This window comes from Acanthopagrus latus, chromosome 12 (assembly GCF_904848185.1).
Source record: "Acanthopagrus latus isolate v.2019 chromosome 12, fAcaLat1.1, whole genome shotgun sequence".
NCBI lineage: Eukaryota > Metazoa > Chordata > Actinopteri > Spariformes > Sparidae > Acanthopagrus > Acanthopagrus latus.
In genome coordinates, this window is record NC_051050.1 from 13,758,705 (window position 1) to 13,780,376 (window position 21,672).

General features: G+C 41.5%; 2 protein-coding genes across 8 annotated transcripts in view; one reads left to right on the top strand and one right to left on the bottom strand.

Moving 5' to 3' along the window:
• Nucleotides 1-1,416: 1,416 nt before the first annotated feature.
• ggt1b (gamma-glutamyltransferase 1b) lies at nt 1,417-14,490 on the bottom strand. Its single transcript, XM_037116620.1, has 13 exons — nt 14,347-14,490; nt 10,135-10,335; nt 9,813-9,943; nt 9,604-9,693; nt 9,179-9,371; nt 8,434-8,594; nt 7,874-8,023; nt 6,109-6,245; nt 4,978-5,165; nt 4,751-4,878; nt 3,922-4,034; nt 3,704-3,817; nt 1,417-2,570 (listed from the first exon to the last, which is right to left on the bottom strand). The coding sequence occupies exons 2-13, from the start codon at nt 10,299-10,301 to the stop codon at nt 2,424-2,426; spliced, it is 1,719 nt and encodes a 572-aa protein (XP_036972515.1). The 5' UTR covers nt 10,302-10,335; nt 14,347-14,490; the 3' UTR covers nt 1,417-2,423.
• lrrc75bb (leucine rich repeat containing 75Bb) overlaps nt 11,894-21,672 on the top strand; it is a 40,225-nt gene continuing 30,446 nt past the window's right edge. The window contains exons 1-5 of one of the 7 annotated variants that reach the window (XM_037116623.1): nt 11,894-12,108; nt 14,734-14,815; nt 14,971-15,135; nt 15,228-16,222; nt 16,364-20,051. In XM_037116623.1, coding sequence (XP_036972518.1) covers nt 19,770-20,051 — 282 coding nt within the window. In that variant the 5' untranslated portion in view covers nt 11,894-12,108; nt 14,734-14,815; nt 14,971-15,135; nt 15,228-16,222; nt 16,364-19,769. Of the gene's footprint in view, nt 12,109-12,296; nt 12,474-12,683; nt 12,915-14,733; nt 14,816-14,970; nt 15,136-15,227; nt 20,052-21,672 lie in introns of those variants that run through there. The other 6 variants (XM_037116622.1, XM_037116625.1, XM_037116627.1 and 3 more) reach the window with 6 other exon arrangements.

Genomic DNA, 21,672 nt, shown 5'->3' on the forward strand with positions numbered 1-21,672 from the left:
TTTTGGTTTTTCTGGTATGCCTCCATTTTTCATTAATGACAGCATGCACTCAAGCTTGCATGGACTCTGACTCTGACTCCTGATGACTGATCTTGTGGTTTCTCTGAATATTTGGCTTTCTCAGTCCTCAAATGACCCCATAAAAGTTTGATGGAGCTGAGATCTGGTGATTGTGGAGCAAAGTCCCTGATGGTCAGGACTCCTTGGTGTATTTTTGGCTTGCAAAGTTTTAAGATGTGTTTGGGCTCCTTATCCTGCTGCAGTATGGCGTCAAGTTAAAACACTACATCCAGTTCACGCACCTGTACATTTCAATGACAGTGTGGTTGTGACACTGTCTGTCCAAAGACACACATAAACACCTGGCACTCAAAATTACTGCTTTAAGAGGAGTTCAAACAAACCAACGGTAATCCACCACCATAAATGAAGTCAGCAAACCTGTTGTGCAAATCGAGGTCAAATTTGTTCAGCCAGCAACATTTAACTAAACAGTTGTATGAGGGACCTCTACAAGAATCTGAGAAGCAACCAGGATTCTGCTGGGACAACTAAACTCCACTTAATAAACACATCAATTTAAAAATTCCCCCTCTATGGATACTGTTTTAATCAAACAAGTCGTGCTGCCCAAGGGATGGCAGTGCAGTCCATCCAGCAGCCAATACATTTTGTATTTGAAACTGTTTTCTGAGGCTTTGTTGACTTCATCATCCCCTGACTTCTCATCACCATCAGTTCAAAATGTTAATTTTAACCCTCTTGTGAGGCTGCAACCTCTACTGGTCATAATTATCATTACAGCAGCAAAGGAGGAGGTGGCATAAAGAATAACAAGTCCACATGAGGAGGAGGTTGGGGTGGATGGTTTTGTCAAACGAGCACAGGACTTTCACCCAGGAGACCGCTTTTTGTATGGAGTGTGAAACCAAAAGTGTGAGTTATTTGAAAGTGCATAGTGAACTGAAGTTATGTACATAACAAAGTCATTTTAAGCCAAACCACAAAGATTTCCTGAACCTAACCCAGAAGCTGTCTTGCCTGAACCTAACCAAACTGTGAGAGCCTGATGAAATCTGGTTGTCCATTTGGTGCCAAGCACGATCATGCCTGCACACGGTCTCACAGAGCTGATAGCACGGCTGAAGACTCTTATCCTTGTCGACCATCGGCGTAAATCTGTCAGTCAAACCACCATTAGGTCAACAGACGGTAAGTAGCCGATAAAGCTTCTGTTCTGTTCAGGTAAACGCTCCAGAGCTCAGACACAGAACGCTTATACAGTCTGTTCTTAATATCATCTGAATGTTTATTTCAAGTGTTTATTTTGAAAACCGAAACATCTACAATATCTACATTACTAATTTCATAAAAGCAATTAAAAAAAACATTCCTATTTGAAATGACCAAATAAGAGATCCATTCACACTGAGATTGTCCTTCATTTACTTTAAAATAAATATATGTGGTATACAATAACATGATGAGTGCTCTGAATGTTAAATCACTTCCATCATAACACTGTTACAATCACACACAAATCAGTGCAGCAGCGTAAGGCCTTATAAATTTACACGTTTATACATCTCGCTAATCATGTAACACATTTACATTCCAGCTGAGAAAATAAGAGCCCTGAATCCCAGCGGTGACAGCCAGCAGCAACAGCTGTAATGTTGTTATGGGGTCATTATAGGCCATTGCACTCTGGGTTGTGGGAAATTACGGTAAGTTATTAAGGACTGCTTGACCCTGAGGTGTTATAAACCTTTAATTTGACAGCGGCGCGTTCCTGCTCTGTCAGTGTGTTTGCTGTCACCTCATAAAAACAAAATGTTTTTATGTTATTCTAAAAATAACTGAAAGTTGAAGCTTGAGGTCTCTCTGTTAGTTTTGGTCGATTTCTTTCAGTGAATGTGTCCTTAATTTAGAGTTTAGTTGTTAGACAGTACTGTAGGCATCACATCATGTCTTCAATGAACAACAGCAGACAGCTCTACACTGCTAATGATTTACAAAAGTGCTTCATAAATAGTTAGGCTTTGTACACATTTATGACGTATGACAAAGTGAATAACATGCTGTGCCTCGGCAGTGAAAATGATGATTAGAACACACGTACCCCTGTTTGACATAAAACGTGATATATATAAATGTGTTTCCCATGAGAGTCAATATTCAGAATTAATTTCAGTCTGAGGCGCTTTGTTTTCGAGGTCATAACGGACAATAAGTCAATGCTCTTCTATCTGAGTTCCGCATCGTGAAGCGAATTAATATTATTCTCACCTAATGAGGAAAAGATTGACAGCCAGGACAGTTCCTGGTTCTTTATCAAGCCTCTAATCGCTCAGCTTGTTCCGCTGGTGTCAAGGTTCACACAGCTACAGACTCCCTGCATAATCAGTGGTGTGTTTATGAACTCAGTACCCAGCGGCGTACCCCCACTTGCGAGGGTCCGACTGAGCGTGGAGTCCGTCATCGTGTCGAACCACCGCCTGCACCACAGCTCCTGTTGATGTGAGGAACTCCGTCTCGTGGTTCTTAGATGCCAAACCATCCAGGATGTTCTGTAAGCAGGAATAGTAGAACATGTCGATTCTGTGCAGCAGTGATGAAATGTAACTAAGTAGGCCTACATTTACTCTATTACTGCAATTGTGAGGTTTTGTGAGCTTCTGTCAGTGTGGATTCTATAACTTTGACTTTAAAGATCTTTCACATGCACAATAACATACAAAACACTGAAGGAAAGGGGAAGAAAAGTATAATAGGTCTCCTTTAAGATAATATCTTTACTTTTACTCAAGTATGACTTTTGTATGCTGCCATCCAAGGAAAACTGAACAGGTGTGGCATGCTGTAAAATCTTTTGATCAGGTAGCATGGATCAATGATGCCATGTTTGCTTTAAAACAAAACTTGTTTATCACCCTGTTGCAGTGCGGAAAAAGTTGAATGACGCCCATGTTTAGAATTTACATTGTATTAAACTGTGAGAACATCTCCCTCAATACGCAAGAAAACACCTAACTTGTGATGTGCCACTCAAAGTGCAATCAATCGGATGCCAAATCCATGCTTCATTGAGTGAAAACATCCAAAACAAGTTTATACTGAAGCATCACTAACAAGTACGAACAGGAGCTCAAACCGAGTGTGCCAGAAAACAAAGTGAGGATCGTGTTTATTGCCTTTGGAGCAGCAAATGATTTTACATCCCCATCTATAATGATCAAATCAAGGGTTGGTTCTCCAGCGTCTAAGTTCAGAAAACAGTGTATGTATGTGTAGCCTGCAGGAATGTGGATGTGGTTTCCTCTTCTGTTCCCCTCAACGATTTATTTATAACATTTGCAGAGAGGGAACCTTACAAGCAGTTTTATTCACAAAATAAGCCATTATTTTCTTTTATTGTTTGATCAGTGGCTCCCACATACTGTATACTTTGATACGCCCATTTCTGGCCAGACCACAAATTAGACCATTACCACAACGGTGCTGAAATGTTTTTCTCTTTGTTTCTTTGGACACACCCCTGAAGGTGAATATAATGAGCAGTCTCCCTGGTGGCAGTTATGACTGAGGTATGCAAGTGTCAGTGCTGGCTGGACTTTTGGTTGACTGATTGTCTCCCTACACGCCGCACCGACCCTGCTATTAGTCACATATATCAGCATTGTTTGCTGCTTGTGACACTCACTCTGTCAAAGTCAGGCTCTGCTACAGTTGTGTTGGGACTCAGCTGGTTGTGGACTCTTGCGTCTGACACGGATTTCTTTAAATCGAAGTCGAAGAACAGCGCATTCAGAATCACCTGAGAAAGAGCAAACATGACAATTCCAGGAATCACTCTTAACAACAGCAGATCTCATGAATTTTTACAAATGGTTACAGCTTCTGGCTGCAGCTGGGTCTCACCTGAGCGACAGAAGTGGTGATCTTTGTTCCTCCCGAGCCTCCGACCACCATCTTAATTTTGTGATTTTTATCGAAGATGATCGCTGGACACATGGAAGACATTGGCCTTTTTCCTTTCAGAGAAAAATAGTGGTAGCTTCTGTTAACAAGGTCTAATAAAACAAGAGTATGTCATTAAAGTAGCACAAGTTTTTAATGGTATGTTATCTCACGACATTAAAACAAAGGAGATTCAACTTTTACATGTGTGGTAACATGTAGATCGAGCGAAACAATTATTGCCTTTTTGTGGTGATGTAATTTGTGTGTGGAAAAAAGCCTTGTCTTCGCATCAAGTGTGAAGTTCATTACTTGTCTTTCCCTGGTAAAATTTGAGACATAAGCCTGTAGGTACTGCATTGACATTATATTTTGTCTGCAACACATTTACAAGATCAATTTGATCTATTCTCTACTATTGTTCGTTGTTTTTATGTTGAACTGTTGCATGCAATCGAGCTAATTACGCTTTGTGCAGGTCTGTTTTCACTTTGACAGTAAATGGTCTGTTTTCCATCAGAAAATGTAACCTTATCTCCACTCGATGAGTCAGTGTTGTAAAGCTAAGGATGAAACCTTTCAGTGGAGGTGAAGACATTTCAAGTATGACCGCACAAAAAAAAACATTATTTAAAAGCCGGTGCACAGTGTCAAGAAGGTCAGGTTGACATCAGCTTGACCTTCAATCAGCCTCCCATTGAACAGCCAATTTATACTACAGATGTACCACTTTTGAGAAAGTCTTATGCGTGTTACGGTGTGTGAGTGTGTGTGCCGGTCTCAATCTCACCAGGCCTGATGAAATTGTTGGGTGAAGGAGGCACTCCAAAGCTGTTTGTGATGAGCGGGGAGCTGAAGTCGTCCATCTCGTTGTTGAGAATAATCCCCGTTGATCCCGACATGACTTTGGAGCCAAAACTGCGGGACAAAAGTGACCGTTGAGATATCAAGGGCACCACTGGTAAAGTAGGGTTAACTAACATTGGTATTTGTCTTGGTCAAGAGGGAGGCCCATACTATCGGTTGATGGTGCTGGTGGCGGACACAGCGCTTCCATCTTCTGCTACGACCGAGATGTGTGAGGTGCCGTAGTTTTCGGGCAGGTAGAACTCCGGCTCGTAGTAGTTCATGTGATGTGTGGTGTCATCTGTGATCTTTCCTCGGAGGGTATCAGCAAAGAAACTGGATGTCATGTTCTGGATGAGCTTTGGAAGAGAAATGGGGACGTGAAATTAAGTTACGTGCCAGATATTTCAGTTTAGTTTAATACATTAAGTTTTGAATTTTACAATTGTTTCTATTAATCTAAGACAGGCAAAGTGTGCATGCTTTTAATTTTGTCTTTACGTTGTCTGAAGGTGACCCAGCTCATGACTATGGTGACAAGTAGAAGAGGATGAATGATTTGTCAACTTTATTGCATGTTATAATTGAGGTGTTTGCTCTACAAGGTTACTGATTTCCCTATGAGGAACAAGTTAATTATCACCATAATCTGTTAATTCCAAATCTGCCAGATTGGAAAATGCTGACAGTAAATGTATCTGCATCATGTTCACTGACACTTTTTTGATATCTAACTAACTCTAAGTATCCATTATCCTTACAGACTATCTTAACATCCACTCTGTGTGCTAAAAGGTACAACTGAGTGATTTTCTGACACTTAAGCAACATTTTATGACTTTTTAACTTACAATAACAGCTTCAAAATCATTTTCAATGGAATACCAACTTGTAAGAGAAAGAATAGGGCCTCTGTCAGTCATGTTTTGGGCTTTAGGTTTAGTTACTTCCTGTTTTATTCTGTATTTCTCTACTCATGTGTCATGTTTTGCTTACCTCTCCCTCTCTTTGTCCTTTATGGTTTGTCCTCTGTTTCTGGATTACAGTTTAGTTCCCTTTAGTTCTCACATTTCCTATTTTTAGAGTTTGGATTGTTGGACATTTTTTGTTCTGTGTGTCCCCCTCTCTGTGTATCTTGCGCAGGAGCTCTGGGCGCCGAATGAAGACTAAGGCTGGGTACATTTGATTTCCCTACTTACAAGAGGATCTGCCGTTTTTGCCTCAGGGTAGGTAGCACAGAAATAGTGTGATATTAAAACCAATGCTTTCACTGTTTGTTTTCAGCAGAGACCATGGCCTTACATCGGTGATGTTGAGAAACTTTGGGTCTCCGAGTAAGGTCCTCTTTGCATAAGCAAAACGATAAGCCTCCACAATGCGATGGTAGGTCAGGATCTTCTTCTCCGTGCTCGCCATGCTGTCTGAGTTGAACTTGTAGCCTGTAGGAAACATAACAATGATCAGCAACTTTATTTAAATCGCAGGCCTTGCTCTTCCGTCTACATTCAGGTTGCTGTTCAGGTAGAAGACAGTTAAAGTAGACCTGACCCAGCCAGTTCCTGTTTTTATTCAGTTTTAAAGCTGCCATGACCGGACCATGGGTTTTAAGCCTGACAGCCACAGTGGGAATCAAGAGGAAGGGTGAGAGAACTGGAGAGTTCTGGTTTGATGGGTTTCAGCTCTCGGACACAGGCAGGAGTCACAGTAAATCAGCGGGATGAAAGTTTTGGACAGTCGCTGAAATGTCTGCATGAAGCCTCCACCACTCAACTGTGTCCAATTAGAGGTAAATTGGTGAGATTAATGTTAGTGTGTGAGGCGACACAGTGAGTGGGTGGCCAGTCAGAGGAAAGGAAAGAAAAGGAAAGGAAAGGTTCAGAGAGATAACTTAATTTGGAAGGAAGTTTCTCATGTAATCCTCAGAGGCTGACACCGTGACTGTCCTTGAAAGTAGTAGAGAGAATGTCTTCACTGTGCACGGTTTGGATTTCCTCCAATGAGAGTTAAATCAGGAGTGATGGATGGTCACATGATGAAAATGATGATGGACAGAGGTTGCAGTGATTTGATTAGCAACATGTTCATGACCTTTGCTGCTCGGACTCTGACTGCGTACTTTCTTTTCAATTATCTTTGGGTCTTAATTACTTCAAACAAGAGGAGTTGTTCCCCTCTGTGGGTTTAACTTAATCTCTAAACTGGAGTGAGTTCAATGCCAACTTTCTATTGGTTACATGATTTGTTACTTTATGACTTTATAAGGCAGCATCTGGAAATGTTCCCAATAAAAATAAGTATAGATCTGAATGAGTACTTGGATGAAATGAGTTCCCAGAACAGACGAGCTAGATTCGAGAGATTCAATCTGGTGGAGTCTGAAAGCGACCCATTCATTTGATTCAGGTGTGTCAGATCAGGAAAACATCTAAAACAGGCAGGGCTGGAGGGCCTGAGGACCTGGAGTGACGAGCACTGGGTAAAGGCAAGTGAGGTTTACCGTATCAAACTGGGAACGTCAGTATTCTGCACTCATTTGATCGTAAACCAAAGTATCCTTTCAATGTGGCAATCAATGTATTAAATGTGGAGCTATTTAAATCTTGACCAGAGTGGTGGATCGAACAACTTTCCACCAACCAACCAAATGACTTATCATCGGTGACACTGCTACACTGCTCAACATACAACCTAAAAAGTACTTGGTTAATTTGTGTAAAGTGTTTCAAAATAACTGTTCATTTAAAGCTGCTTTTAATTGAGAATTGCCCAACAATGTGAACATTACTTTTTTACATTCTAAAAATGTGTTTCTAAATGATATCTGTTGCAGTCATATACAATTATATGTCGACATTACAAATGTGGAGCAATGTTTCACAAAGTAGTTCAAGACAGTCTTAGGTAACTTCAAGTCCGCCAAGCTTTTTTTATTTTAAGAGCAGATTTACTGTCGAGCAGATCAGCATGCTGCTCACAGTGGAGAGGGACTGGCAAAGTGAAGGCAGCTCACATTAAAGCACATTCTCTCCCACTCAGGCTGTTTTTTGGACAAAGCATCAAGGCTTACCATTCAAGATGTTTAATATCAGCGAGAGCACAGGGCCGCTAGCGGGGGCATTGGGAACAGCCATGGTGTACTCCCCCACATTCACCCTTAAAGGGTTCTCATCCAAGACAGGCACATAATCCTTCAGATCCTCCATTGTGATGATACCGCCTGAACACGGATTGACACACACTGTGAATGCACACTTGGGCAGAAATACAAATCCTCCTTATCATGAAAATTGGATGTGCAGAGAGAGGTGCATGTTGGTATATAATGTGATGCTGTATGTCCTCAAGTCTTTTTAGCAAATGACTTTAAATGGTAACGGTAGTGGTGATAACGATAATAATGGTAATGTGCTTCATTACTGTGACACAAATTCGTGGGCACAGAAAACACATTCTAATCTGCTTGGATATTAAAATAAAGTCTAGAATAAAGAGACGGATGCATTTTGCAACGTCACACAAAAAAACGACAGAAGTAGAAACTTGTTGAAGCTCTTATTTACAGTAGGAGTCCATTCAGTTCAACACAGAGAAAAGCAGCTTTTCTATAAATAATGAAAAGGTACTTACCTGCCGCCTGAATATCTGCTACAAGTTTCTGAGCTAGCTCTCCCTGGTAGAAAGCATTAGGACCCTCTTCGGCTATTTTCCTATAAGTTTGTGCAAGCTTGGTATATGTGACGGTGTCATTTTCTTTTAGGACGTCACCATTTCCCCCACAATACACTTCACTGAAATATAGGGAAAAGAAATTATAGAATAATAGTTATGATCATGACTAGACTTCAGGACAATTTGCAGCTGAAACAGGGTATCTTTGACAACACATCAGGATATTTTCAGCTGTGTTAGCGGCAACAAAACTATTACGATACAAAACAACTATTTTTGACCTGCCATTGTGACAATTTGCAGCCCAAAATCAGATATATTTAACAGGACATCAGACCTTTTCCAGCCTTGTTAGTGGCAACAGATCCAGCTAGTTTTAACGATACATCAGGACAACTTTCCAGTTGTTGTAGTGGCATCAAAATAAGTAATTCTTGTCAAAATGTGGGAACAATTTGGGGCCCTGAAGAGGTGGTTTTAATGATACATTTGGACATTTTCCAGCTGTGTTATTCAACCCAAAAAAAGGTGGTTTTCAGTCTGGACCTAACCAGTCTGGCTAGGTTCAGTTGGAAAATCACAGGCTTTCTTTAAGGACAAAGTTGTCACAACATTAAAATTGAAAATTCGACATAAAGAAACCTAAAGTTTCATCATTTACTCTGGTGAACGGGTTGATTCTTGTTGGGGGGAGACCTCTCACCATAAGGCTTGGTCCTTGATGATGGTGTTCTTGTTGCTGGACAGAGCCTTGGCGAGTGCCCTGCCCACAGGGAAACCTTTTTCTGCAAGTTCAATGCTCGGCTGGAACAAGTCTCTCCAAGGCAGCTTGCCGTGTCGTCTGTGTGCCATCTCATAGCCTCTGATCTCCCCTGGTACAGCGATAGCTAACCCTCCTACCAGCCATGGAAACCAAGGAAACAAAGGCTTAAATTACAGACGTCATTTGAAGTTTTTGTCTTTTTTTTTTTAATTCCTGGGTGTACATTCTGTCTCAGCTCTCGGAAAATATACAGTCTAATCTGGCTTCTGTCCCTATCACAAGGTCAGTCGCTTTCATAAGAATGTAACCTACAGCTTCCCTTCACTCATTTCCATGTCTGAGAGATAGCGCTGGTTAAACATTACCTTTCTGGGATAATTCTGTACTGTTCCCGAACATGTTCTCTGTCGCATTGCGTGGTGCCGTCTCCCTGGCATCAATGGTTTCAACCAGCCCTGTGTGTGAGTCACACATGAAGAAATGCATGTAGGATACGGGGTTTGTTGTGTCAGTGGGGAAACAATGGAAGTCTTTGGTGGTGGTGCTGGTGATGTTTGGGTGAGCGAAGGTGTACCTGTTTCTGCGTTGTAGATGGTGAAGAAAAGCCCTCCTCCGATGCCCGCACTGTGAGCGTTCACAAGTCCAACACACAGTAAAGCAGCTATGGAGGCATCCACTGCAGACCCCCCTCTCTTCAGTAGGTCTCTGTGGTAAAAATTAATTAAAGCACACCAAGGGAGGAGAGAGGTGGAGGATTAGCCTTTAAATATAAGATCTTAAGGCCCTGCACTGGCAAAGACAAATAAACCAAAACAATGCAGGATCACAGGGATTTTTGTGAGCAATAAAGTCAAGGGCGTGCAAGTCCGTTTACACTCTGCGTTGGAGGCTCTCACCTGCCGACCTCCGAACACGGCCCAGCATCTGCTGCCACAGCTGCCTTCAGGTTCACATGCTGACTCGGCTCTGTCTTTCTCCCCACACTGAAGAAGACGCCCACAAATGTGCCGACAGCTGCCAGCAGCAGTACCGCCAGACCCACAAATATTGTCTTCTTTGCCATTTATGTAGCTCGGGAATAATAAATACTTTAATGCCTGTCAAGACAAAAAAGCATTGTTAGTATTCAAATGCAAAGGGAGGTAATTTGTTCAGTCGGAAGCAAACAACGACAAGTGTTAACCCATTACACATCACATCGATCAAAGGGCACACAATACAGTTTCAAATGTTGTGTTAATATTGCATCGTCCGCAGAGTCAATACATTTTTAGCAATATAATGCGTCACATGACAGGTCAAACTTACACTTGAGATGTCAAGGTACATAAAAAGCTTCTACAAATCAAATCCATCAAGCCAATCGATGTCCAGAAAGTCCTCCAGAGAGCAGGACTATAAATTCATTTGAGGGATGAAGTGCGTGTGAGCGAGGTGAGTCCAAGTCCACCCTGCTGTCTGAAGACTTACAATTTAGGAGCAGGAAGTTGCACAACATTTTGTAGCTTTGCTGACAGGTGAGAAACATTAAATGGAAGTAAGTAAGTAACAACAATGGTCAAAAGACCAAAGGAGGTAAAGGTTAGCTGGTGACTCATTGACTCTTACATAAAGCTGTTGCAATTCCTCTTGGTAATGGCTAATGCATGCAGTTTTATTTAATAACACAGGGGAAACTGGACAAGATAATTCAAAAATTTAGATCAAATGGCTAAAATAGTTCTACACCAATTAACCACTGCAATCAGATTATCACTTGTTTTTTTTAAAAAAGAGATAAAAATTGATATAGCGCAGCCAGGGATATACACAATGCAACTACACAACTGGCATTTCAATGGAGGTTCTGCCTTGTTATTCTAGTTGCGGCCGATGTAGCCTCAAGCAGAAATGAGAGCAGACAGCAGGTCTGGAAACACTGCTTATTTATTACTCGACACCACCAGATTTATTTCTCTTTCTCGGGATCAAATCAACACTGACTCATGTGACATCACTTGAGGCAGTTTATCAGAGTTTGCGCAACTTCCTCTGGAGCCACAAAAAGGCTATATACAATTATTTTTTTTTAACAGAAGCATGAGCATTTATATTGTGGAGTACTCCTTATAAAATAAATCTAGAAATCCATGTAGCTGTTATAAAACAGGACATAAAAACACTTTACTTTTCATCATAATGTTCAGTGTCGGTATTTTTATTTAGCTATTTTATGACAGAAATACATTTCTGATCCGCTGCCATGTTACGAACCATCCAGACCTCTGAGGTCGTCAGGTACAGGTCTGCGGTCAGTCCCCAGAGTCAGACCTAAACACGGAGTCACTTATTATGCGCCACATATCTGGAACAAACTCCCCAAAAACTGCAGGTCTGCTCCAAATCTCCCCAATTTTAAATCAAGACTGAAGACCTTTTCTGTTCGCCACTGCTTTCCCTCCAAAAAATATATAACTCATGTAAGCAATGTACAGCTTTTCGTTGTCACCCTGCCTCTCAAAATGCAAAACTGATATTAACAAAAATGCAATAACAGCTGAAAAACTACTTGGGTGTGTGTGTGTGTGTGTGTGTGTGTGTGTGTTTTGTTTTGTTTTGTTTTGTTTTGTTTTGTGGGTAGTTGTTTGGGTTTTTTTTTGTTTTTTTAACATTTACCTTTAAATAACGCAATCGCTGCTGTCTGTCCCATAGAAGAACTGGCGGCGACATCAAAGAGCGTCACAACTCTTTCTCTCTATGACTCTGGGAGCCACATTTTGTAAACTTTTATCACAGCTCGGTCGCCTCACACATTCTGACTCTCCAGCTTCTCTGCTGCCAGAATCTTCTCTCTCTGCCCCCACGGACACGGCTAACGCTGGCAGTGACCGGTAAGTACGTTAATGCTGTTTTTACGTTACGCTAAAACGTCAACGGTTTTCACACAGCTGGGAGAGAGTGTGACGTTAGCGGACGTTGGCCTCCTGGTCTGGGAGCAACGTCAGTCAGCGTGTGTGCTGCTGACCGTGATGCGCACGGCTGCCATGTTAATCTGCAGACTCTTTATTTGTCGAATAAGAAAGTGAGCACAGAAATGACTCAGTCGACAGAGGAGGGACTGCAGACGCAGTCTTTGAGGAGGTGGATGACCATGTAGCCAGAGGCAGCGTGACGGAGACTCAGAGACGGATGATTTACCTGGAAGTGTGGAACAGCTGAGCAAGTTCAGCCACTCAACCTGGCCCAGGACCAACAGGTGAATTTAACTGTGCGCCCATGATAATGAAATGGAAGGCTGCAGCGTATTTTAATATACATATGTTGTGAGTGAGGAAATTTCATGGTAATTATGTAAAACCTTTCATTCACCTCTACCAGTTGTTGAGATTAAGAATAGTCTGAATGGAAACGTTTGCAGGCCAGTATTTTAAAATTAGACTAATAGTTTTTTCCTCTTGTATCCTAGATTTATCTCAAACAAGAGCCGGGGCCCAAAACAACCACGCTGGGATTTTCCCCTAGGACTCTTCAAGGAGACAGAGGATGGTGTTTTTCTAACGAGTGCTACTCTGCACACAAATGCCTTGAATTCTCTCAGTAATAGAACTCTGCCTACTGCTACGCCTGCTGGCACTTCAGTCTTCCCTCTTGATGATGTATGTTTTGTGGCCGCTAAATAAAGCTCTGTTGGAAATTATTTGGAACATTTGTGTGTTTTTCTTAAATGTTTGTGTGTTTCTCAAACTTTAGGTAGATACTGTCTTTTCAATGAAAAAGAGTCAAGGGGCATGCAATACACAGCTACAGACTGGAAGTGAATCTGATTTGCCATAAAGAGGACCGATTTAGTGTGCCACCCTTAGATTTTCACTGGCCCCATCTTGCCACCCCTATGAAAATGTCCTTGGGGTGCCACTGTGCCCCTGTAAAGCACTTTGAGTTGCCTTGTGTCTGAACTGTGCTATACAAATAAACTTGCCATGCCTTACAGGCTGCAAGTTCACGCAATCAGTTTGAAGACAGCTTAAGCCAAATCAAGATCTTAGTCACTCAAACACTAAGCTCCACTGCCGGCTACATTTCTCTCTGAGTGAAGCGTTCACAATAGACGAGGACTAAAGGTAAAGCTGAGGCTGATGGGAGGTTTGTATTTAGTTTTATTGTCTTAAACCAAATATGTGTTGCACAAAGGCACCACTGTCTCCTCAAAATGTTGGGTCTTTAAATAAATGAGTTAGGGAGTGTGGTCGAGACGTGTTTCAAATGAAAAGTGTCGTAAGATAAATGAAAGTTGACTTGACGAAGTCGACCTGTTGGCAAGAGGTCACAGTGAATATGGAGCCCCATTGGCAGCATTACAAGGCTAATCCCAGTTTACACTGATTAATTCCCTGGTTTTAAAAACAAAATCCACCTTCACTGACACCTTAAAACCTCACTGCTTAACAGGCTAAAGTTTGAGAAGGTGTGTTTTTCAATACCTGTCAACACACAGGGCTCCAGGCTACTTACTTATCAAACACTATACTGAGTTTACTTTGTGAAGGTCCCTGCCAGGAAGTTTGATTTGAAGTTAGAAGACTAACTACTGCTGTCAATTAAATCAATACCTACAATGTGATGCATATTTCTCAAGTGTGTATTAAGTTGTGTTGACGTGAAGTTGTCTGAACGCCGAATAGTTTTGTATATCTGAGAGGATCTGACTGTGAGTCAGTGTGCTTTACGCAGCCAGATGGAAGAATCAAATTTTTTTAAAAAAAGCCCTCAGTTCTTTTTGCTTAATAAACCTCCAGTTTGCTGCAAACCCCAAAGCCGACTGTCATGCAGATTCTTTGCGTCTGTCGAAGGAATGAAGCCAGATTACGTAACAGGCAAATGAACTGATTCGCTTGCACAGCACAAGAGCCGCTGTCGAGCATTACAGTGCACAAACCATGTGAACATTTTTGACTAAGCCATCTTGAAAGTTACTTTAAAGCAAATGTATGTGAGGTGAAATGACATAGGGAAATTCAAATCCAAATCCTCATCTTCGATTTGAATTCAACATTTCACCACCTGGATGATCGAGATGAACCCTCCTAGATATGTTAAAAAAAAAAATTAAAAAAAAACTCTTGTCTTACCTTGATTCTTCTTGGGGGGCCTCGGCGACGGGTTGCTCACCGTATGCGTTCGCCTCGATCTGCAGCAGTTGATAGGTTATGGGCTTACTGCGGTTCTCAATGTTTAACTGTGAGAAAGTCATTAAACCTTAACCCACCCCATCATAAAGCACCTATCTTGTTTTACTGAGGGAAGAAAAAAAAGGCAGCGACAGAAGAAACAACCTGAGATGACATTTACGTCAGCCATCTGTAGTCAATCTTCACATTACACATTATTGCGGAGCAATTGCGTGGCCCTGAAACTGAGAGGAAACTACAATTCACCAGATGAATAGCTCTTTATCTGCGGTGGCAGTCAAAGCTTAACAGTTTGCTAAATGAATAGTTCTTCTCCTTCTTCTGCAGGGGTACTCACTGATCTGCAACAAAGATGAACTAACGGTAGCCTCAGCTTTCTGGTGGTTCATTTCAAATGGCTGACATCCAGGTAGTCAACACTTTCACAAACTGATCTAAGGAGGGACCTGCTTCAAAGCTCTGTTGCAACGAGATATTTTTTGGCCGCGATGGCATAAAAAAAAACAAAAAAAAAAAACAACAACTCTGATTTCAAAGTTTTAAACCAAAGTGCCTCCTCACCAGGAAAACGAAGGCTTTCGGGGCTGCGTGGGCGAAGATCACATCTGCCATGAGGGGAGGAAGGAGCACTGAGAACGAGCTGCAGGGGAACAGTGTGAAGAGCCGGATCAGAGGGGTCTGTTGAGTAAGCAGCCAGTGACAGGACGGAGGCCCCGGGCTAACTGTCAGGTAGTATCGGTTAGCGCAGGTGACCACCATTCAAACAGAGGAAACGGGAAAACAAACAGAGCGTTCAAACATCTGATGTGTTTCACTTCCAGATGGCATGAAGGTGCGGAAGGAGGAGCGGTCTCAGCGCAATTAGACACGAAGCTGACGGATGAGTTTTGAATTTCAGTAATAGTCAGATTCCTGTGTTTGGGTTGAAGGTTAATCAGGTTAACAGAGCCTTTTCTTTCAAAAATGAAGCAACATCACATGGTTTTGGTGTACAAAGAACATCCTTGTCACTTGCGTATTTGAAAGTGTTAGCACTGTCCAAGCAGTCTTCTTAAATGCGGTTTATTTTTTTTCCGTCCTGTGGTTACAGCTGTGATAACACCAGCACTTCATGTTTGTGTTTTTACAGCTGGAGGCCGTCATCTATACTACATATCCATAGTTTGTTACATGGGCATGGTATGTAGGAAAACATTGCACTCGTCTGGGCCGCTACACCCCGACACAACCACCATCATACTGCCGGATTTAAAGACAAATTGAAGACAAAGAATTCAGAATATGACAGGGAGAATCGCTTTAAACTTCTCAAGTGTCCATTTGTGTGTTTCCGCTGGACTAGATCTGAAGCATCCCTCTGCGTACGGACGGAAAGGACTTTTTAAGCGCTCCTTTCAAAAGCTGCTTTCCTATGAACAATCTCACATCGCTTTTTGGCAGCAGGTCAATAGCTATAATAGATCTGCAGTTTTGTCTCTGAAATCCTCCCTCTGACACAAAACTTTTGAGCCATGTTCTTCCTCAAATTATGCATAATGCGTTGTTTTGCAGTGTCCTTTTCAAAACGAACAGTGAACGACGATTTATCATTGATCTTTTCCATATTCCTGAACCTAAGTAGGTCTTTTTGTTGCCTAAACCCAAACAAAGTGCAACTGAAAACAGAAAATATCATTTTAAATACCTGAAAACAGTACATACATTCATTGGCTTCTTCCTGCGCTCTTGGTCACACCTCACCTGACTGGATTAAGTTCACCTGAGCCAACACTGTACACACCCACTCACCCTCTTTAGCTTCTCGTCTGGCAGCAGGGTAAGAGGAGCCTCCTACTCTTGGTTCTTTTCAAACAATAGTTCTAGTTTAACTAGGAACTTTATTTAATCTTACTCAACAGACCTGAGATTTATTTGATTCATCACATTAATCTCTAATCTCTTATCTGTTTTCTTTCAGATGCAGCAGTCCATATGTGCTTCAATTCCCTCTGTTCCAATTTATGTTTTATTATTATTAATTCATTCTTTGTTTTTGGGAGAAGTAATCCTATGAATGAAGATTAAAATATTGGTTGTAAGGGAACAAAAATAAAAGCAGTTCTCAGATTCAGGTCATTGTACACCTATGAAAACATAATTATAGTATCATGTTTCATTTTCTGCTTCTAACTCGGTAAAGGTCGGGGTGTGACCACGATTATGAGTCAGTAAGGAACTTTTTTTTTTAATCATCTGAGGATTTTGTGACTCTTAAACAGCTTCACACGATTTCATTTTTTTGATTTAGACCAATGCGAGCCACATCTCTGCCATCCAGTTAGATGCTTTGTCACTAAAACATTATGTGCTGTAGTGGACAGTAGTTTTCTAACTTTGTAATGCACAGGATGTTTTTTGTTTTTTTTCTAAAAAGCTAAAATTTGGTGGTAAAAACTGTCAAGAAAAACGTATAGCCCCGACATTCCTGGAGATCAATAACCCTGTGGTGGGCAGTAAAATTGGAAGCAGAGACAGACATCCAGACAGAGCCAATGAGAGCCATTACAATTTAATACCAGCATGGTGGGGATGCACCAGGCGCTCGGGAAATTACTCTGTTCTCCTGCATACAGTTCATCACTGTTTCCCTGGCTTTTGCATTTAGTCGGGGAATAGAGGCAACTTATTACGGTCAATCACACTGCAAGCTGTCAGTGGTGTAAAAGGGTGGTTTTATTATAAATGGCCGACAGTGGCTTAGGATTTGAGCGATCGGGGCCCTGACTCATCCCACATCCTCACTGACCAGACGGGCACAGATTCACCACATGCATTTAGCCGATGCGTCAATAACAGGAGCTGCAGTTGAGAGAATGAAGTGGCAGCAAGAGGCCATTTTGTGACGGGATCAAACAAGTTCACATTACTTACTGCATTATAACTGAGTATTCAGTAGTTGCTGGTTCATTGTCGTGTGTGTTTGTTTGTTAGTCTACCAGGAGCAAGATAGACCAGTTAAACCAGCTGAGGTCGGCTGCTGTTTTGTTGTTTTTTTGGAGATCTATCACTACTAAACCATTTGCCATTTACATAACTGTTCTGTTAAAGCATCTCTACTACACAAACAACTCACAGGTCGTGTTTTTATGTATTTATTCAGCATTTAATTTGTTTGTATTTTCTTCAGTATCTTTCCTACCAACCCATCTGTCTGGGCTTGATCAATACTATTCCTGATTAAATGCGCACCCAAACCTTGAGCTCATGCAGTCAGCATTGTCACAACTTCAGCCAGACTTTAGTTTTTCATCTGTCTGTTTCATGTTTTCTCCTCACTAACTCTCATGTCATTTCCCCCCTGCTCTGCATTACCTGTTGGTTTGATCCACCTGATCTGCTCCACCCCCTTACTCACCTGCTCCTCATCAGCTAATCAGCCCCCTCAGTATTTATACTGAGCCTGTTCCCTCAGTTCTTTGCCAGATTGTCTAGTGTGTTTACCTAGCTCTCCAGCGTTCTGTATTTTTGAATCTGATCCTGCCTGCTTGTGATTCAACCTGCCTTTTGGACTTTGGACTCTCCCTCTTGCCTGCTCCCTTTGGATTTGTTTGCCTTGCTGACTGACTACCTGGTTTGACCCTCACTTGAAATTAAACATATTCTTTTGCAACTGAACTGTTTCCTTTGTGTCGTGCTATTGGGTTCCTGCCTGCCATTTTGTGAAGCCTGATAAGCATAGCTGATGGATGTACTTTAGTTAGAGACTATTTTGCAATTTAAACAGGAGAGCTTTAATGTTATTACTCAGCCTCAGCAGGCAGCCTGTCCCACGGCTACTCGCCATCATCATTAAAGGTCCCATATTATTATTACTATATGTGGTATTCCATCTCCCAGTTTTCTTGCGTTTACACCATAACACCGCTGTTGTTCAAACCGTCTTGCCTGTTTGTTGCACAAGCAAACGCTTACATTGCTTGAGCTCCCCAGTTTACGTTATTAATTAACATTACTGCCACAAGCTAGCTAATGTTTTGATTTGTGCTGACAAATTAGCCATTTTAAAAAATGTTCCCCCACAAACTGGCAACTACCAAGATTCATGATTGTTGGCTAAGCACAGATACCAAGTGATATCAGCAGCATTATGCTACCTTGTTGGAAAATGGAACAAATAGACTATGTTCACATGCTGGCACCACATCACTGGTGGTCCAAGACCCCTCATATTATATCCATCCCAACACTCGCTTCACTCGCTTTTTGATTGTTGATCGATCGGGAAGTAGTGAAGTTATAACAGTTGGTAAGACTCACTAACTTTATGCAACTTGGATCCCGGAAACCAGCAGGATAACATTATCTGATCGACTAAGCTCAGAGGAAAAATGGCCACCGTGTGAATAAAGTTCTTACACAGAGATAAACAAACAATAAATACATTTTTTTCTTAGACGTGTCTACTCTAGCAATATTTATACAGCACCAAAAAATGTTCTTAAAAACTCTCACTTTCTAAAATATGGGACCTTTAATGCACAGGACAGTACTGCCTATGTTGCAATTAAACATCTTAAAATCTGCCAGCAAGAGAGTGCTTTGGATCAATCCACTGAGACAACAGAAAACAAGGGGCAGCAAATCAAATATCACCATCTTTAAAATGAAAATGTAATGCAATCCTATGCAACACTCATGCAATAAATACTTTTGTTTTATCTATCTATCTATCTATCTATCTATCTATCTATCTATCTATCTATCTATCTATCTATCTATCTATCTATCTCATCACATTTTCATATTACTGGATTATGAAACTGTTACATAAGAGCCTGAAATAACGCAGGAGGATTAAACAGGTCTACTTTCCATGATTGACTCGGTGTCACATAAACAACCTGTGCGCTGTGATGTGGGGGTCAAAGTGAGATATCCAGGCAGCCGACAGTGGCTTTTTTTCTCTCTCTCTCTCTCTTTTTCCTCCCTGACTCTCACTCTCTGGGCTGTGCGGAGAACCACGATCTGATTGGCTGAGGGAAGCGCACCAAGCTCCGAGTGAAGCGAGAAGGATGCCAGAGTGCTCAGCTCAGGCAGTGCGCGTGGACGGATGCGAGCAGGGGACACCCGTTGTTGTTGTTGTGATGATGATGATGATGATGATGATGATGATGATGTGTTGAAACTTTTTCTCTTTTTCTCTCTCTTTTTTTTTTCTTCAACACACTGTTTTTAACTGAAGGGGCAGGAGTGTCTCGGCTCATCTGGCTGCAAGTTAAGTGTGATGTTTTGGCTGCATGTTGTGAAATCTCTCTCACCACCACCGCCTCCACCTCCTCCACTACTACTGGTACTACTATTACCGACGCACCCTCTCGGGAGTGATGGGCTCTAAGTTGACCAGACAGAGAAGTCTCGATTTCGACAGCAAGTTGTCCAAGAGGAGACGCAAGAGGGATGACAGCCCGGGGGAGGGCGAGAGAAGTGGCGGCGGAGACTTCTTGTTTACCTCCTTGATGCTCAAGTCCGACAAGCTGCCAGGGATGCTGCGGAAAACCAACCACAGCCCATATGTGAGGCGGGTGGCGTGGATCCGGGAGATCCAGAGGCTTCTCCGGGAGCAGAAGACGGAGCAGGCGGCCGAAGTGCTCAAACTGCTGCGGAAGGTGAGGAGGGGGGAGAGTCGTTACTGGTGGGATCGCTGAAAGGAACTTTTATTTTGAAACGCTGTGGTTAAAAAGGGGATTTAACGAGGCTGTGAGTGGGTTTCTGTTGATGAGCACGTGGGCAGAAAAAAGTTTGCTATGATTTTTTTTTTTTAATTTCAATTCATGTATAGATTTTTATATTTAGTGTTAATTTCCAGATGATTGAAAATAATGATGATGATAATGCAACAGCAGTTTATTCTGCTGCTTTTAGTTGTTAAATTCTGATAATCGGTTAATCGGTCTTCTTATTCCAGCTTGTAAAATGTCAGTATTTTCTGTTTGTCAGGCCTCTGTGACAGTAAACTGCAAATGTTTGAGTTGTTGGACCAAACAAGACATATGAGGAGGAGGATGATCAACATTTTCCACCATTTTATGAGAAACCAGGCAACTAATCGATTAGTTGATTAAACTTGTTAGTTGCAGCCCTGTTTTTTTTTGTTTTTTTGTTATAAACCTGACACTTATGTTGTTGTTATGAGTCACTACTACTGGACACACAGCAGAACATAAATCAAATGATTTACCCTGATGGCATTCATTGTAGGAAACCCCACTCCTCATGGAGCAGCACGTGTATCAGCAGGTGTCAGTGTGTTCTTCCTTTTCAAAAGTTTAAAGTTATTAAATCATCTGCTTTTTTCCCCTCGTCAATGTTTCACGGTAAGGAATCCTGACAGGACCTTGTTTTCTTTAAGATAATACTGAGAAATAAGAAGTACTTACTGTATAATGAGGTTGATGCCTCATTGGGTGAGACGCTTGGTGTGAATCAACCACCTGTTTTGTCTGAAAGGGAACGGCCAGGAAGCCAGCTAGTTCATGATCTGAATATTCAATCAGCTCCAAACACTGGACACAGAAGCCTGTTGTGTTTTTATATGTTAGCCCCTTTGAAATACGGCTGAGGAAGACTTGGCCAAATGAACTTGCAGCGCTTTGATTTTAAGGCTCTGTAATAAGAGTACAAATTATAATCTGTAGTTAAGTAGTGCTTAACTAATGTGTGACTCATGTTGATTTGATTTGATGCATGGATAAATGCAGGACGTATTATGAATTCCTGTTGCGCACCATTAACAAACAACAACGTTGCAATGACTTTATGTGTCTAATCAAACTGCAGACATTTACATTTCAAACACGAATACAAAACTTACTGTGACATTTATGGAACTGAAGCCCAGAAAACTTTTAATGTATGAACTTTGAAGTAAAGATGTGATATGTGATGTTTTAGTATTGACATGTCTGAAACCAACCAGACCTTTGTATGCTGTATGTTTTGGTGAGTTGTTTTATAGTATCCCAAATGTTCAAGAATGTCCAAACACAAACAAAAAAAAAAATCACAATTTTGTCTGAAGTAACGGTGCGTTTCATCTGGTCGCCCTTTGCTAAAGGAGTCAGAGTGAGGTAGGAAGAAGCTGAACGCGCCTGAACGTTATGTGAATAAGACTTAAACATCGTCTTGATCATGAACACTCCTGCCTGAGTTAACTCATTTTCAATGAGGAGAGCAATTCCCATGATCCCATGCTACTCATGTCCTTTGTTTTGTTTTGATTGAGAGATC